General features: G+C 44.5%; 1 protein-coding gene across 2 annotated transcripts in view; it reads left to right on the forward strand.

Annotated features, from left to right (window-relative positions):
• The window catches only part of LOC121577726 (protein tweety homolog 2-like), a 122,592-nt gene extending 105,403 nt beyond the window's left edge, over positions 1-17,189 (forward strand). Inside the window, exons 11-15 of one of the 2 annotated variants that reach the window (XM_041891553.2) lie at positions 1,221-1,363; positions 11,618-11,818; positions 12,056-12,134; positions 14,865-14,891; positions 15,615-17,189. In XM_041891553.2, the coding sequence (XP_041747487.1) occupies positions 1,221-1,363; positions 11,618-11,818; positions 12,056-12,134; positions 14,865-14,891; positions 15,615-15,695 (531 nt within the window). In that variant the 3' untranslated portion in view covers positions 15,696-17,189. The remainder of the gene's footprint in view (positions 1-1,220; positions 1,364-11,617; positions 11,819-12,055; positions 12,135-14,864; positions 14,892-15,614) is intronic. The other variant, XM_041891562.2, reaches the window with a different exon arrangement.

The following is a 17,189-nucleotide window of genomic DNA, read 5'->3' on the forward strand; positions in this document are numbered from 1 at the left end:
ACGTACTTTGGTGCGAAAAGTGCAAATCAATCCCAGAACAACAGCAAAGGACCTTGTGAAGATGCTGGAGGAAACAGGTACAAAAGTATCTATATCCACAGTAAAACGAGTCCTATATCGACATAACCTGAAAGGCCTCTCAGCAAGGAAGAAGCCACTGCTCCAAAACTGCCATAAAAAAGCCAGACTACGGTTTGCAACTGCACATGGGGACAAAGATCATACTTTTTGGAGAAAAGTCCTCTGGTCTGATGAAACAAAAATAGAACTGTTTGGCCATAATGACCATCGTTATGCAAGCCAAAGAACACCATCCCAACCGTGAAGCACGGGGGTGGAAGCATCATGCTGTGGGGGTGCTTTGCTGCAGGAGGGACTGGTGCACTTCACAAAATAAATGGCATCATGAGGAAGGAAAATGATGTGCATATATTGAAACAACATCTCAAGACGTCAGTCAGGAAGTTAAAGCTTGGTCGCAAATGGGTCTTCCAAATGGACAAGGACCCCAAGCATACTTCCAAAGTTGTGGCAAAATGGCTTAAGGACAACAAAGTCAAGGTATTGGTGTGACCATCACAAAGCCCTGACCTCAATCCTATAGAACATTTGTGGGCAGAACTGAAAAAGCGTGTGCGAGCAAGGAGGCCTACAAACCTGACTCAGTTACACCAGCTCTGTCAGGAGGAATGGGCCAAAATTCACCCAACTTATTGTGGGAAGCTTGTGGAAGGCTAACCGAAACGTTTGACCCAAGTTAAACAATTTAAAGGCAATGCTACCAAATACTAATTGAGTCTGACCCACTGGGAATGTGATGAAATAAATAAAAGCTGAAATAAATCATTCTCTCTACTATTATTCTGACATTTCACATTCTTAAAATAAAGTGGTGATCCTAACTGACCTAAGACAGGGAATTTTTACTAGGATTAAATGTCAGGAATTGAAAACTGAGTTTAAATGTATTTGGCTAAGGTGTATTTAAACTTCCGACTTCAACTGTACATATGGAACGCCAGGATTGTGGGTTTGATTCCCGGGGCCACGCTTGCGTCAAATGTTTGCATGACTTCTGCTAAATGGCATTTATTATTATTGTTATTATATCATATTATATATACTGTATATTACTTCACAACATGTCTCAGACAGACTGGGAACATTGTCTTCTCTCTGCTAATGTGTGTGTGTGTGTGTTTCCTCCCTCCACGCTGTAGGACTACCTGGATGCGCTGATCGGTGTGTGTTATGACGGGGTAGAGGGCCTGCTCTACCTCTGCCTCTTCTCCATCCTGGCAATTTGTGCCTTCTGTGCCATGCTGTGTGCCATTCCCCGGGCATGGACACATATCGCCAGCAGGTCAGGGGGGGGGGAGTCAGGGGGGGCCCTCCCATTGAGTCTTTCATTTGACATTTACATAAAAACGTTAGTCGTTTAGCAGACACTCTTATCCAGAGCAGTTTACAATCAATGCATTCAACTAAAGTAGGTAAAACAACCACATATCACAATCATGATCACGAGAATAGCAAACCCAGCGCTAGTAAGAATCAGTCACTCTCTTTCTCTCTATCACCCTTTTATAGAACCGGAGTGTATATATGTATATGTACACAACCGTTGGGGTCACTTAGAAATGTCCTTGTTTTCCATGAAAACATACATGAAATTAGTTTTAATAGGAAATATAGCAAAATGCATAGGAAATGTAGTCATTGACAAGGTTAGAAATAATTATGTTTAATAGAAATAATAATTGTGTCCTTCAAACTTTGCTTTCGGCAAAAAATCCTCAATTTGCAGCAATTACAGCCTTGCAGACCTTTGGCATTCTAGTTGTCAATTTGTTGTGGTAATCTGAAGAGATTTCACCCCATGCTTCCTGAAGCACCTCCCACAAGTTGGATTGGCTTGATGGGCACTTCTTACGTACCATACGGTCAAGCTGATCCCACAACAGCTCAATAGGTTTGAGATCCGGTGACTGTGCTGGCCACTCCATTATAGACAGAATACCAGCTGACTGCTTCTTCCCTAAATAGTTCTTGCATAGTTTGAAGCTGTGCTTTGGGTCATTGTCCTGTTGTAGGAGGAAATTGGCTCCAATCAAGCGCCGTCCACAGGGCGCTTGCAAAATGGAGTGATAGCCTTCCTTCTTCAAGATCCCTTTTACCCTGTACAAATCCCCCACTTTACCACCACCAAAGCACCCCCAGACCATCACATTGCCTCCACCATGCTTGACAGATGGCATCAAGCACTCCTCCAGCATCTTTTCATTTGGTCTGCGTCTCACAAATGTTCTTCTTTGTGATCCGAACACCTCAAACTTCGATTCATCTGTCCATAACACTTTTTTCCAATCTTCCTCTGTCCACTGTCTGTGTTCTTTTGCCCATCTTAATCTTTTCTTTTTATTAGCCAGTCTCAGATATGGCTTTTTCTTTGCAACTCTGCCTAGAAAGTCATCATCCCGGAGTCGCCTCTTCACTGTTGACGTTGAGACGGGTGTTTTGCGGGTACTATTTAATGAAGCTGCCAGTTGAGGACCTGTGAGGCGTCTGTTTCTCAAACTACACACTCTAATGTATTTGTCCTCTTGCTCAGTTGTGCACCGGGCCTCCCACTCCTCTTTCTATTCTGGTTAGAGCCAGTTTGCGCTGTTCTGTGAAGGTAGTAAGTAGTACACAGCGTTGTACGAGATCTTCAGTTTCTTGGCAATTTCTCGCATGGAATAGCCTTAATTTCTCAGAACAAGAATAGACTGACAAGTTTCAGAAGAAAGTTATTTGTTTCCGGACATTTTGAGCCTGTAATCGAACCCACAATTGCTGATGCTCCAGATACTGAACTAGTCTCAAGAAGGCCAGTTTTATTGCTTCTTTAATCACCACAACAGTTTTTAGCTGTGCTAACATAATTGCAAAAGGGTTTTCGAATGATCAATTAGCCTTTTAAAATGATCAACTTATATTAGCAAACACAACGTGCCATTGGAACACAGGACTGATGGTTGCTGATAATGGGCCTCTGTACGCCTATGTAGATATTCCATAAAAAAAACAGCCGTTTCCAGCTACAATAGCCATTTACAACATTAACAATGTCTACACTGTCTTTCTGATCAATTTGATGTTATTTTAATGGACAAAAAAATTGCTTTTCTTTCGAAAACAAGGACATTTCTAAGTGACCCCAAACTTTTGAACGGTAGTGTGTATATATATGTATATATATATATATACACACACACTACCGTTGGGGTCACTTAGAAATGTCCTTGTTTTCTAAAGAAAACCAACAAGTGCAGCCAACAAGTGCTCAGCATATGTGGGAACTCCTTCAAGACTGTTGGAAAAGCATTCCAGGTGAAGCTGGTTGAGAGAATGCCAAGAGTGTGCAAAGCTGTCGTCAAGGCAAAGGGTGGCTATTTGAAGAATCTCAAATATAAAATATATTTTCTTGGTTACTACATGATTCCATATGTGTTATTTCATAGTTTTGATGGCTTCACTATTATTCTACAATGTTGAAAATAGTAAAAAAGAATGACAAACTTTTGACTGGTACTGTATATATAATAATATATATATATATAGAACCAGAGTGTGTGTATATATATAGAACCAGAGTGTGGCGTTCCCGAGTGGCGCAGTGGTCTAAGGCACTGCATCACTAGAGATCCTGGTTCGTATCCAGGCTCTCTCATAGCCGGCCGCGACCGGGAGACCCATGGGGCGGCGCACAATTGGCCCAGCGTCGTCCAGGGTAGGGGAGGGAATGGCCGGCAGGGATATAGCTCAGTTGGTAGAGCATGGCGTTTGCAACGCCAGGGTTGTGGGTTCGATTCCCACGGGTGGCCAGTATGAAAAAATTAAAAAATTATGTATGCACTCACTAACTGTAAGTCGCTCTGGATAAGAGCGTCTGCTAAATGACTAAAATGTAAAATGTAAATGTATATATAGAACCAGAGTGTATATAAACTCAGCAAAAAAAAGAAACATCCCTTTTTCAGGACCCTGTCTTTCAAGATAATTCGTAAAAATCCAAATAACTTCACAGATCATTGTAAAGGGTTAAACACTGTTTCCCATGCTTGTTCAATGAACCATAAACAATTAATGAACATGCACCTGTGGAACGGTCGTTAAGACACTAACAGCTTACAGACGGTAGGCAATTAAGGTCACAGTTATGAAAACTTGAAAAACACCAAAAGAAAGATGCCCAGGGTCCCTGCTCATCTGCATGAACGTGCCTTAGGCATGCTGCAAGGAGGCATGAGGACTGCAGATGTGGCCAGGGCAATAAATTGCAATGTCCGTACTGTGAGATGCCTAAGACAGCGCTACAGGGAGACAGGACGGACAGCTGATCGTCCTCGCCGTGGCAGACCACGTTTAGCAACACCTGCACAGGATCGGTACATCCGAACATCACACCTGCGGGACAGGTACAGGATGGCAACAACAACTGCCCGAGTTACACCAGGAACGCGCAATCCCTCCATCAGTGCTCAGACTGTCCGCATTAGGCTGAGAGAGGCTGGACTGAGGGCTTGTAGGCCTGTTGTAAGGCAGGTCCTCACCAGACATCACCGGCAACAACGTCGCCTATGGGCACAAACCCACCGTCGCTGGACCAGACAGGACTGGCAAAAAGTGCTCTTCACTGACGAGTCGCGGTTTTGTCTCACCAGGGGTGATGGTCGGATTCGCGTTTATCGTCGAAGGAATGAGCGTTACACCGAGGCCTGTACTCTGGAGCAGGATCGATTTGGAGGTGGAGGGTCCGTCATGGACTGGGGCGGTGTGTCACAGCATCATCAGACTGAGTTTGTTGTCATTGCAGGCAATCTCAACGCTGTGCGTTACAGGGAAGACATCCTCCTCCCTCATGTGGTACCCTTCCTGCAGGCTCATCCTGACATGACCCTCCAGCATGACAATGCCACCAGCCATACTGCTCGTTCTGTGCGTGATTTCCTGCAAGACAGGAATGTCAGTGTTCTGCCATGGCCTGCGAAGAGCCCGGATCTCAATCCCATTGAGCACGTCTGGGACCTGTTGGATCGGAGGGCTAGGGCCATTCCCCCCAGAAATGTCTGGGAACTTGCAGGTGCTTACCTGGTTAAATAAAGGCGAAATAAAAAATAAAAATAAAAAAGAGTGGGGTAACATCTCACAGCAAGAACTGGCAAATCTGGTGCAGTCCATGAGGAGGAGATGCACTGCAGTACTTAATGCAGCAGATACTGACTGTTACTTTTGATTTTGACCCCACTCCCTTTGTTCAGGGACACATTATTCAATTTCTGTTAGTCACATGTCTGTGGAACTCAGTTTATGTCTCAGTTGTTGAATCTTGTTATGTTCATACAAATATTTACACATGTTAAGTTTGCTGAAAATATATGCAGTTGACACTGAGAGAACGTTTCTTTTTTTGCTGAGTTTATATAGAGCCAGAGTATGTACGTGTATATATAGAAGCAATGTGTATATATATATAAAACCAGTGTATACATATAGAACCAGATTATATACATAGAACCAGAGTATATATATAGAACCAGAGTATGTATATATATATATATATATATATATATATATATATATATATATATTGTGATGTCACGAGAGGCTGTGTCTTGGAGGGACGTTACATCCCCCTGAGATGGCTGCAAACCCAGACAGCTATCAATCAATCAATCAATTTTATTTTATATAGCCCTTCTTACATCAGCTAATATCTCGAAGTGCTGTACAGAAACCCAGCCTAAAACCCCAAACAGCTAGTAATGCAGGTGTAGAAGCACGGTGGCTAGGGAAAACTCCTAGAAAGGCAAAACCTAGGAAGAAACCTAGAGAGGAACCAGGCTATGAGGGGTGGCCAGTCCTCTTCTGGCTGTGCCGGGTGGAGATTATAACAGAACCATGCCAAGATGTTCAAAAATGTTCATAAGTGACAAGCATGGTCAAATAATAATCAGGAATAAATCTCAGTTGGCTTTTCATAGCCGATCATTTAGAGTTGAAAACAGCAGGTCTGGGACAGGTAGGGGTTTCGTAGCACGCAGGCAGAACAGTTGAAACTGGAATAGCAGCAAGGCCAGGCGGACTGGGGACAGCAAGGTGTCATCATGCCCGGTAGTCCTGACGTATGGTCCTAGGGCTCAGGTTCTCAGAGAGAAAGAGAGAACAGAGAATTAGAGAGAGCATACTTAAATTCACACAGGACACTGGATAAGACAGGAGAAGTACTCCAGGTATAACCAACTAACCCCAGCCCCCGACACATAAACTACTGCAGCATAAATACTGGAGGCTGAGACAGGAGCGGTCCGGAGACACTGTGGCCCCATCCGAAGAAACCCCGGACAGGGCCAAACAGGAAGGATATAACCCCACCCACTCCGCCAAAGCACAGCCCCGCACCACTAGAGGGATATCCCCAACCACCAACTTACAATCCTGAGACAAGGCCGAGTATAGCCCACAGAGGTCTCCACCACAGCACAAACCAAGGGGGGGGCGCCACCCAGACAGGAAGATCACGTCAGTAACTCAACCCACTCAAGTGACGCACCCCCCAGGGACGGCATGAAAGAGCACCAGCAAGCCAGTGACTCAGCCCCTGCAACAGGGTTAGAGGCAGAGAACCCCAGTGGAGAGGGGAACCGGCCCGGCAGAGACCAGCAAGGGCTGTTCGTTGCTCCAGCCTTTCCGTTCACCTTCACACTCCTGGGCCAGACTACACTCAATCATATGACCTACTGAAGAGATAAGTCTTCAGTAAAGACTTAAAGGTTGAGACCGAGTCTGCGTCTCTCTCACATGGGTAGGCAGACTGTTCCATAAAAATGGAGATCTATAGGAGAAAGCCCTGCCTCCGCTGTTTGCTTAGAAATTCTAGGGACAATTAGGAGGCCTGCGTCTTGTGACCGTAGCGTACGTATTGGTATGTACGGCAGGACCAACTTCGGAAAGATAGGTAGGAGCAAGCCCATGTAACGCTTTATAGGTTAACAGTAAAACCTTGAAATCAGCCCTTGCCTTAACAGGAAGCCAGTGTAGGGAAGCTAGCACTGGAGTAATATGATCAAATTTCTTGGTTCTAGTCAGGATTCTAGCAGCCGTATTTAGCACTAACTGAAGTTTATTTAGTGCTTTATCCGGGTAGCCGGAAAATAGAGCATTGCAGTAGTCTAATCTAGAAGTAACAAATGCATGGATTAATTTTTCTGCATCATTTTTGGACAGAAAATTTCTGATTTTTGCAATGTTACGTAGATGGAAAAAAGCTGTCCTTGAAACAGTCTTGATATGTTCGTCAAAAGAGAGATCAGGGTCAAGAGTAACGCCTAGGTCCTTCACAGTTTTATTTGAGACGACTTTACAACCATCAAGATGAATTGTCAGATTTAACAGAAGATCTCTTTGTTTCTTGGGACCTAGAACAAGCATCTCTGTTTTGTCCGAGTTTAAAAGTAAAAAGTTTTCAGCCATCCACTTCCTTATGTCTGAAACACAGGCTTCTAGCGAGGGCAATTTTGGGGCTTCACCATGCTTCATTGAAATGTACAGCTGTGTGTCATCCGCATAGCAGTGAAAGTTAACATTATGTTTTCGAATAACATCCCCAAGAGGTAAAATATATAGTGAAAACAATAGTGGTCCTAAAACGGAACCTTGAGGAACACCGAAATGTACAGTTGATTTGTCGGAGGACAGACCATTCACAGAGACAAACTGATATCTTTCCGACAGGTAGGATCTAAACCAGGCCAGAACTTGTCCGTGTAGACCAATTTGGGTTTCCAGTCTCTCCAAAAGAATGTGGTGATCGATGGTGTCAAAGGCAGCACTAAGGTCTAGTAGCACGAGGACAGATGCAGAGCCTCGGTCTGACGCCATTAAAAGGTCATTTACCACCTTCACAAGTGCAGTCTCAGTGCTATGATGGGGTCTAAAACCAGACTGAAGCATTTCGTAGACATTGTTTGTCTTCAGAAAGGCAGTGAGTTGCTGCGCAACAGCTTTTTCTAAAATTTTTGAGAGGAATGGAAGATTCGATATAGGCCGATAGTTTTTTATATTTTCCGGGTCAAGGTTTGGCTTTTTCAAGAGAGGCTTTATCACTGCCACTTTTAGTGAGTTTGGTACACATCCGGTGGATAGAGAGCTGTTTATTATGTTCAACATAGGAGGGCCAAGCACAGGAAGCAGCTCCTTCAGCAGTTTAGTAGGAATAGGATCCAGTATGCAGCTTGAAGGTTTAGAGGCCATGATTATTTTCATCATTGTGTCAAGAGATATAGTACTAAAACACTTAAGTGTCTCTCCGATCCCAGGCCCTCGCAAAGTCGTGCAGATCCAGGACAGCTAAGCCCTGGAGGAATACGCAGATTCAAAGAGGAGTCCGTAATTTGCTTTCTAATGGTCATGATCTTTTCCTCAAAGAAGTTCATGAATTTATCACTGCTGAAGTGAAACCATCCTCTCTTGGGGAATGCTGCTTTTTAGTTAGCTTTGCAACAGTATCAAAAAGAAATTTTGGATTGTTCTTATTTTCCTCGATTAATTTGGAAAAAGTAGGATGATCGAGCAGCAGTGAGGGCTCTTCGGTACTGCACGGTACTGTCTTTCCAAGCTAGTCGGAAGACTTCCAGTTTGGTGTGGCGCCATTTCGTTCCAATTTCCTGGAAGCTTGCTTCAAAGCTCGGGTATTTTCTGTATACCAGGGAGCTAGTTTCTTATGACAAATGTTTTTTCGTTTTTAGGGGTGCAACTGCATCTAGGGTATTGCGCAAGGTTAAATTGAGTTCCTCAGTTAAGTGGTTAACTGATTTTTGTCCTCTGACGTCCTTGGGTAGGCAGAAGGAGTCTGGAAGAGGCATCAATGAATTTTTGTGTTGTCTGAGAATTTATAGCACGACTTTTGATGCTCCTTGGTTGGGGTCTGAGCAGATTATTTGTTGCGATTGCAAACGTAATAAAATGGTGGTCCGATAGTCCAGGATTTTGTGGAAAAACATTAAGATCTACAACATTTATTCCATGGGACAAAACTAGGTCCAGAGTATGACTGTGGCAGTGAGTAGGTCCAGAGACATGTTGGACAAAACCCACTGAGTCGATAATGGCTCCGAAAGACTTTTGGAGTGGGTCTGTGGACTTCTCCATGTGAATATTAAAATCACCAAAAATTAGAATATGATCTGCTATGACTACAAGGTCTGATAGGAATTCAGGAAACCTCAGAGAGGAACGCTGTATATGGCCCAGGAGGCCTGTAAACAGTAGCTATAAAAAGTGATTGAGTAGGCTGCATAGATTTCATGACTAGAAGCTCGAAAGATGAAAACGTCATTTTTTTTTGTAAATTGAAATTTGCTATCGTAAATGTTAGCAACACCTCCGCCTTTAGGGATGCACGGGGAATATGGTCACTAGTGTAACCAGGAGGTGAGGCCTCATTTAACACAGCAAATTCATCAGGCTTAAGCCATGTTTCAGTCAGGCCAATCACATCAAGATTATGATCAGTGATTAGTTCATTGACTATGACTGCCTTTGAAGTGAGGGATCTAACATTAAGTAACCCTATTTTGAGATGTGAGGTATCACGATCTCTTTCAACAATGGCAGGAATGGAGGAGGTCTTTATCCTAATAAGATTGCTAGGGTGAACACCACCATGTTTAGTTTTGCCCAACCTAGGTCGAGGCACAGACACAGTCTCAATGGGTATGGCTGAGCTGACTACACTGACTATGCTATTGGCGGACTCCACTAAGCTGGCAGGTTGGCTAACAGCCTGCTGCCTGGCCTGCACCCTATTTCACTGTGGGGCTAGAGGAGTTAGAGCCCTATCTATGTTGGTAGATAAGAGGAGAGCACCCCTCAGTTAGGATGGAGTCCGTCACTCCTCAGCAGGTCAGGCTTGATCCTGTTTGTGGGTGAGTCCCAGAAAGAGGGCCAATTATCCACAAATGTTATCTTTTGGGAGGGGCAGAAAACAGTTTTCAACCAGCGATTGAGTGCTGAGACTCTGCTGTAGAGCTCGTCACTTCCCCTAACTGGGAGGGGCCAGAGACAATTACTCGATGCCGACACATCTTTCTAGCTGGTTTACACGCTGAAGCTATGTTGCACTTGGTGACCTCTGACTGTTTCATCCTAACATCGTTGGTGCCGACGTGGATAACAATATCTCTATACTCTCTACACTCGCCAGTTTTAGCTTTAGCCAGCACCATCTTTAGATTAGCCTTAACGTCGGTAGCCCTGCCCCCTGGTAAACAGTGTATGATCGCTGGGTGATTCGTTTTAAGTCTAATACTGCGGGTAATGGAGTGCGCCAATGACTAGGGTTTTCAATTTGTCAGAGCTAATGGTGGGAGCCTTCGGAGTCTCAGACCCCGTAACGGGGAGGAGTAGAGACTAGAGAAGACTCAGACTCAGACTCCGACTCGCTACATAATGGGGAAAACCGGTTGAAGGTTTCTGTCGGCTGAATGAGCGACACCGGTTGAGCATTCCAACAGTATTTCCCTCCAGAAGCCATGAGAAAGTTGTCCGGCTGCGGGGACTGTGCGGGGGGATTTATACTAACATTACTGTCTGTACTTACTGGTGGCACAGACGCTGTTTCTTCCTTTCCTACACTGATATTACCCTTGCCTAACGATTGCGTCTGAAGCTGGGCTTGTAGCACAGCTATTCTCGCCGTAAGGCGAGAATTCTCCTGTATATTATGAGTACAGCGAGTACAGCGACTGCAATTAGAAGACATCATGTTAATGTTACTACTTAGCTTCGGCTGTTGAAGATGTTGATGAACCATGTCCAGGTAAAGCGTCCGGAGTGAAAAAGTTGAATAAGGGAAAAAAGTTGCGATGGAAAAAAGGAAAATAACGTAAAGTTGGCAGCTAAAACGCACAGGAAAATGACTCTTCTGTCTCTATGGCTCCATCTGCTGGTATGGTCGGGAACTCCAACCCTCTATGGCCAATCTTCCCACGCAGCTGAAACCAATCAGGAGCTGATGAGCTGAAGGTTTGTTGAAGGGAAGAGACACGGTCTCCAAGCTGGGCTCTCTGGAGGACAAGAGTGCTGCACGTCCACTTCCATGAGGAATATAAGGATTTGGAGATACTTACCTTTGGGAAATACTCACCTTTGGATATATGCACCTGTGGAAATACGTGTGGGACATTTGGAAGGACGTTTTGCTGGGTTGGCCACTAGCTGCAACGTGGAATACAGTAAGGCTGGGGAAAAGTTATTTGAGCGAGGGAGAGTTATGATTTTGGATGTGGAAGAGACATCCCTGAACTGTTAACCCTTAAGAGCCACCAGAGAACAGAATTGTGTTATAATTTCGTTAGTTTCCCAAGACCTTTAATAAAATCCTTGTTTTGGTTGAACCTGGTCTCCTTGCACTACTTGAGCAATCCCGCTGAAAGCTGTGTAGCCTCTCGTGACATCACAGAATATATATATATAAGCATAGTGTGTACATCCGTTGTGTTTATACTGTATGTACTCCTTACCAAGTCACTAAATCATCTATGTCGCTGACCTCCACCCTTTCTCTTCGCTCCAGGGAGCGTGATTATGACGATATAGACGAGGGTGACCCGTTTAACCCTCAGCCCAGACGCATGACGACCCACAACCCCAACCATGCCACCAACATGCACAGCTTCTGCAGCTACAGCAGCAGTGTGGGGAGCCAGAGCAGCCTCCACCCGCCTGCTGTCCAGACTGCCCAGGATGTGTCTAACGCACCCGTCTCAGAGTACATGTGAGTCCAGCCCTGGCCTGGAGTTGACTGTATAGCAATGCACAGTCTAGTGTGCTATACGTATGAACATACTGAAACTAAAGTAAAGCTAACTGTAAACTGTAATGATCATGATCGCTAAGAGGGCATACTGGCCCAGAGTGATATGTTATTGTGCTTTGGCTGGTTGTTTGGTGATTGGGAATGTTTGTTTAGCAGACGCTTTCTCTCTCTCCCCCTCTCTTTCTCCCTCTTCAGGAACCAGTCAGCGTTGTTCGGGGGGAACCCGCGGTACGAGAACGTTCCTCTGATCGGGAGAGGCTCTCCGCCCCCTTCGGTGCGTTGGGTCCCAGAGGCCAAGTCCTACTTATGTCACTCATGGTTTGGGTCAATTCCAATGAGGAGAATTGGAATTTCAGTTTGAAATTTCAGTATGCTTCCTGAAATGACTAAATTGAAATTGAATTGACCCCAACCCTGATACCACTCTCCCACATACTATCAAGTCAATCAGCATTGTAATACTTATCTTTCTCTCATCACCAGGATTTCTGTTCTGTTGTTTAATTCTGATTCAGTGACCCGCTAGGACTTCTTCCTGTCTATTTTCTTTTTGTACTGTCAACTCTGGTAAAGAGTTCCCCCATATGATGCTCTCTCTACATGATGCCTTCCTTAACTTGCTCAAGTCAGTGTTACTTTTAAGTTGCTTAAATGGTTGTTGTAGTTAGTTTTTCACAAGATATGACGTCCACATGATAACGTATTTCCAGTAAGGATTTTGATCATGATCATCATTTTGATCACATATCAGAGAGCACTCTGCTAACGTTGTGCCTTTAGCGGTCTATCTACCATAAGTGTAGATTGCTGACTCTTTACAGAAGGAATAGGACAATGAGAGAGAAGTTTAACATGGGTATTCTGTAGTGTACATGTTCATGAATTTAAGATGAGATGGAAGCGTGTTATTTAGACTAATGCCCAGGGGAAGATCTCACAGGTGTTAGTCCCTAGTTGGTCACTTTACTTCTCTCTAAAGGTCTCTCTCTCTCTCTCTCTCTCTCTCTCTCTCTCTCTCTCTCTCTCTCTCTCTCTCTCTCTCTCTCTCTCTCTCTCTCTCTCTCTCTCTCTCTCTCTCTCTCTCTCTCTCTCTCTCTCTCTCTCTCTCTCTCTCTCTCTCTCTCTCTCTCTCTCTCTCTCTCTCTCTCTCTCTCTCTCTCTCTCTCTCTCTCTCTCTCTCTCTCTCTCTCTCTCTCTCTCTCTCTCTCTCTCTCTCTCTCTCTCTCTCTCTCTCTCTCTCTCTCTCTCTCTCTCTCTCTCTCTCTCTCTCTCTCTCTCTCTCTCTCTCTCTCTCTCTCTCTCTCTCTCTCTCTCTCTCTCTCTCTCTCTCTCTCTCTCTCTCTCTCTCTCTCTCTCTCTCTCTCTCTCTCTCTCTCTCTCTCTCTCTCTCTCTCTCTCTCTCTCTCTCTCTCTCTCTCTCTCTCTCTCTCTCTCTCTCTCTCTCTCTCTCTCTCTCTCTCTCTCTCTCTCTCTCTCTCTCTCTCTCTCTCTCTCTCTCTCTCTCTCTCTCTCTCTCTCTCTCTCTCTCTCTCTCTCTCTCTCTCTCTCTCTCTCTCTCTCTCTCTCTCTCTCTCTCTCTCTCTCTCTCTCTCTCTCTCTCTCTCTCTCTCTCTCTCTCTCTCTCTCTCTCTCTCTCTCTCTCTCTCTCTCTCTCTCTCTCTCTCTCTCTCTCTCTCTCTCTCTCTCTCTCTCTCTCTCTCTCTCTCTCTCTCTCTCTCTCTCTCTCTCTCTCTCTCTCTCTCTCTCTCTCTCTCTCTCTCTCTTCTCTCTCTCTCTCTCTCTCTCTCTCTCTCTCTCTCTCTCTCTCTCTCTCTCTCTCTCTCTCTCTCTCTCTCTCTCTCTCTCTCTCTCTCTCTCTCTCTCTCTCTCTCTCTCTCTCTCTCTCTCTCTCTCTCTCTCTCTCTCTCTCTCTCTCTCTCTCTCTCTCTCTCTCTCTCTCTCTCTCTCTCTCTCTCTCTCTCTCTCTCTCTCTCTCTCTCTCTCTCTCTCTCTCTCTCTCTCTCTCTCTCTCTCTCTCTCTCTCTCTCTCTCTCTCTCTCTCTCTCTCTCTCTCTCTCTCTCTCTCTCTCTCTCTCTCTCTCTCTCTCTCTCTCTCTCTCTCTCTCTCTCTCTCTCTCTCTCTCTCTCTCTCTCTCTCTCTCTCTCTCTCTCTCTCTCTCTCTCTCTCTCTCTCTCTCTCTCTCTCTCTCTCTCTCTCTCTCTCTCTCTCTCTCTCTCTCTCTCTCTCTCTCTCTCTCTCTCTCTCTCTCTCTCTCTCTCTCTCTCTCTCTCTCTCTCTCTCTCTCTCTCTCTCTCTCTCTCTCTCTCTCTCTCTCTCTCTCTCTCTCTCTCTCTCTCTCTCTCTCTCTCTCTCTCTCTCTCTCTCTCTCTCTCTCTCTCTCTCTCTCTCTCTCTCTCTCTCTCTCTCTCTCTCTCTCTCTCTCTCTCTCTCTCTCTCTCTCTCTCTCTCTCTCTCTCTCTCTCTCTCTCTCTCTCTCTCTCTCTCTGGTCCTCATGATACATTCACTTCCCTTTGAGGCCTCGTAATGGCAGCTATTTAGATCCATTGGCCTCTCCTGTCTCCTTTCAAAGGCCTGCTGTGCCTAATGGAATTTCATAAAGAGACATACCTCATGCATCTGAGTCTGTTTAAATCTAACATGGGATTACGTTTTTATAGTTGACTGAATGTAAGGTTTATTACCTGAGACTAATGCTGAGTCCCAAATGGCACCCATAGGGCTCCTGTCAAAAGCAGTGGACTATATAGGGAATAGGGTGCCATTTGGGATGCATATTTAATTGTTATACCGTATCTACCTCGGTGTTTTCCCTGCCCAATCTCTCTACCACCGCCAAGAGGCTATGATGATCATACTGATAATGTCATGTGGTGTCCTCTGGACATACTTCTGCGGGGCGTTTTCAGCTAACAGCTTATTTTATATTGTTTATTTGTTTGTTCGTTGTTTATGTGTTTGTTTGTATTTCATTTCTTTCTTCTTTTTTTAATCAACTTTTGGAGGTTTACGCTCAGCCATTTAGAAACGGAGTAAGTTGTTTTCTGCTCGTCTTTCGACCTCTCTGTTGTCTGAAGGATAAGATAGACTCCCAGTTGCTTCCCCCTTGCCTTTATTTCAAATCATCTCCTTTTTATATACCTCCATTTTCATTTTGGTACTGTGTTTTCTATTTCACATCTGGCATGGCTTTGAACTACCAACCTTACTGTTGATGACATCATCCTCATGACATCATCATCCTCACCGTCATCATTAGAGTTGTATGTTTGACCCAGTCTCCCCCCGCTGTTGGGAGTGTGGTGGTGTACCCTATCCTCACGTCTCCTCCCTGGGTTGGGACATGTTTTCAGAGACACATCGGCAGCCCTATGTGTGCATGCCGTAAAACTTCCCTCTGTGTAATTCTATAGCTGTTACCGCCATGAGGTGCTGAGCGTCAGGCTTGTCGTCATGCGTGGTCTGGTGATATAGAATTCTAGAGTCATGGTATTCTCCCTGTTTCACCTACTGTCTGAGAAGGCTTGGTCCATAAGGAGGGGCCTAAAGTGTTGTCTGACTCCCAGTCCCCTCAACTGATGTGTTAGAATGCTTGGATTAGCCACCTATTGTCTTCACCCACCTCCCCTTCCTTCCTGTCTAGCTGGCTAAATACTGTCCTGAAAGAGTCCTGTGTTCTTCTATACTGTTGTTGTTCACTATATGTTACCTGGTGTTGTCTCTAATTGTGTCCTTTGATATTCTGTTTCCCACAGTACTCCCCCAGCATGAGGGCTACATACCTGTCCATGACTGAGGACCAGATCAGACACTTTGGGAATGATTTCCAGGCATAGAGCTGCTCCTCCCGCCCTCTCTCCTCTCTTTCATCTCTGCCATCTCCAAGAGGTTTCTCAAACGGGCGAACACACACACACACACACACACACACAACTACTCCAGCAGTATGTGACTTTGTGGCTTCTGCACGGACCCTCTCCTCGCCCAACTCACTGGACTGGACCAAGGCCTGATATGAGGAAAAGTGTCACACACACAGTCGTCCCATCCCAAACCCCAGAGCCCAGTGTCTATGTCTTAGTCACCATGACTCCAGCCCATAGAATTAGAATGATTCTATTGTGTGATTCTATTCATTCTATTTCTGTGTTCCAGTTCTCCCTCGCTGTCTGGAACAATACAAAGCCCTACTATTCCACATAGCATGTTGTGTCCACTGTCTGAAGGTGTAGTCACATTTCTTTCTGCCTAAGTTATCTTGGAAATAACATGTCACTTTTCTAAAAGCTTTAGATTCCAATCTTTTGCTTTGTCTGCTGCATTTGTTTTAGGCGAGACTTTTGAAAATGTAAGATAGAGAAATTATCACATTTTTTATTTTAATTTCATTTGACCTATGACATCAACCTTTCAACAGGTCCTTAGGCTACCAATTCAGTATGTGAGTGCTCGTATTTCCCAGCTCTTTGTGTAGTACTGTTGAAAAAAATATATGAAAATGGAAATGGTAATAATAATGATTTATTTTAAAAACACTAGCTTGATTCATTCACTCCAACGAGACAATAGCAACTTTTACAGGAAATGACTTTTATAATGATCTACATTTTACATTTTAGTCATTTAGCAGACAGTCTTATCCAGAGCGACTTACAGTTAGTGAGTGCATACATTTTTCATACTATTGTTCAGATATGTTTTTGTGCCTATAACCTCTCCCTATTCTCAGTAATAGCGACTGTAGGACTATGACTGTTAAGTCACAAGGAGGGACCATACTATGACTGTTAAGTCACAAGGAGGGACCATACTATGACTGTTAAGTCACAAGGAGGGACCATACTATGACTGTTAAGTCACAAGGAGGGACCATACTATGACTGTTAAGTCACAAGGAGGGACCATATTATGACTGTTGATACTTGATACTCCAACCCATTTGTATTTGATGAAATTGGCCAAGAACAAGGACATCAGAAATGACATTCACACTCTTAGAACTGGAAAGTGTCCACTGTCGAAGGGTCCTCCCTTTTCCTCCATGACTACAGATGACACATACTGTATATACCATAATAGTAGTTCTATGTTTCCACATACACCTCAGACCTAAACCTTGTGAAGCACAAACCCAACCCTGACTGTATGGTAGGGCCTGGGATAGTGGCCCAACACTGCCCTACACTATACCCTACACTATGTCCTACACTATGCCTTACACTATGCCCTACACTATACCCTACACTATACCCTACACTATGCCCTACACTATACCCTCCACTATGTCCTACACTATGCCCTACACTATACCCTACACTATGCCCTACACT

The sequence above is a fragment of the Coregonus clupeaformis genome, chromosome 1 (assembly GCF_020615455.1).
Source record: "Coregonus clupeaformis isolate EN_2021a chromosome 1, ASM2061545v1, whole genome shotgun sequence".
In the NCBI taxonomy this organism is placed as follows: Eukaryota; Metazoa; Chordata; class Actinopteri; order Salmoniformes; family Salmonidae; genus Coregonus; species Coregonus clupeaformis.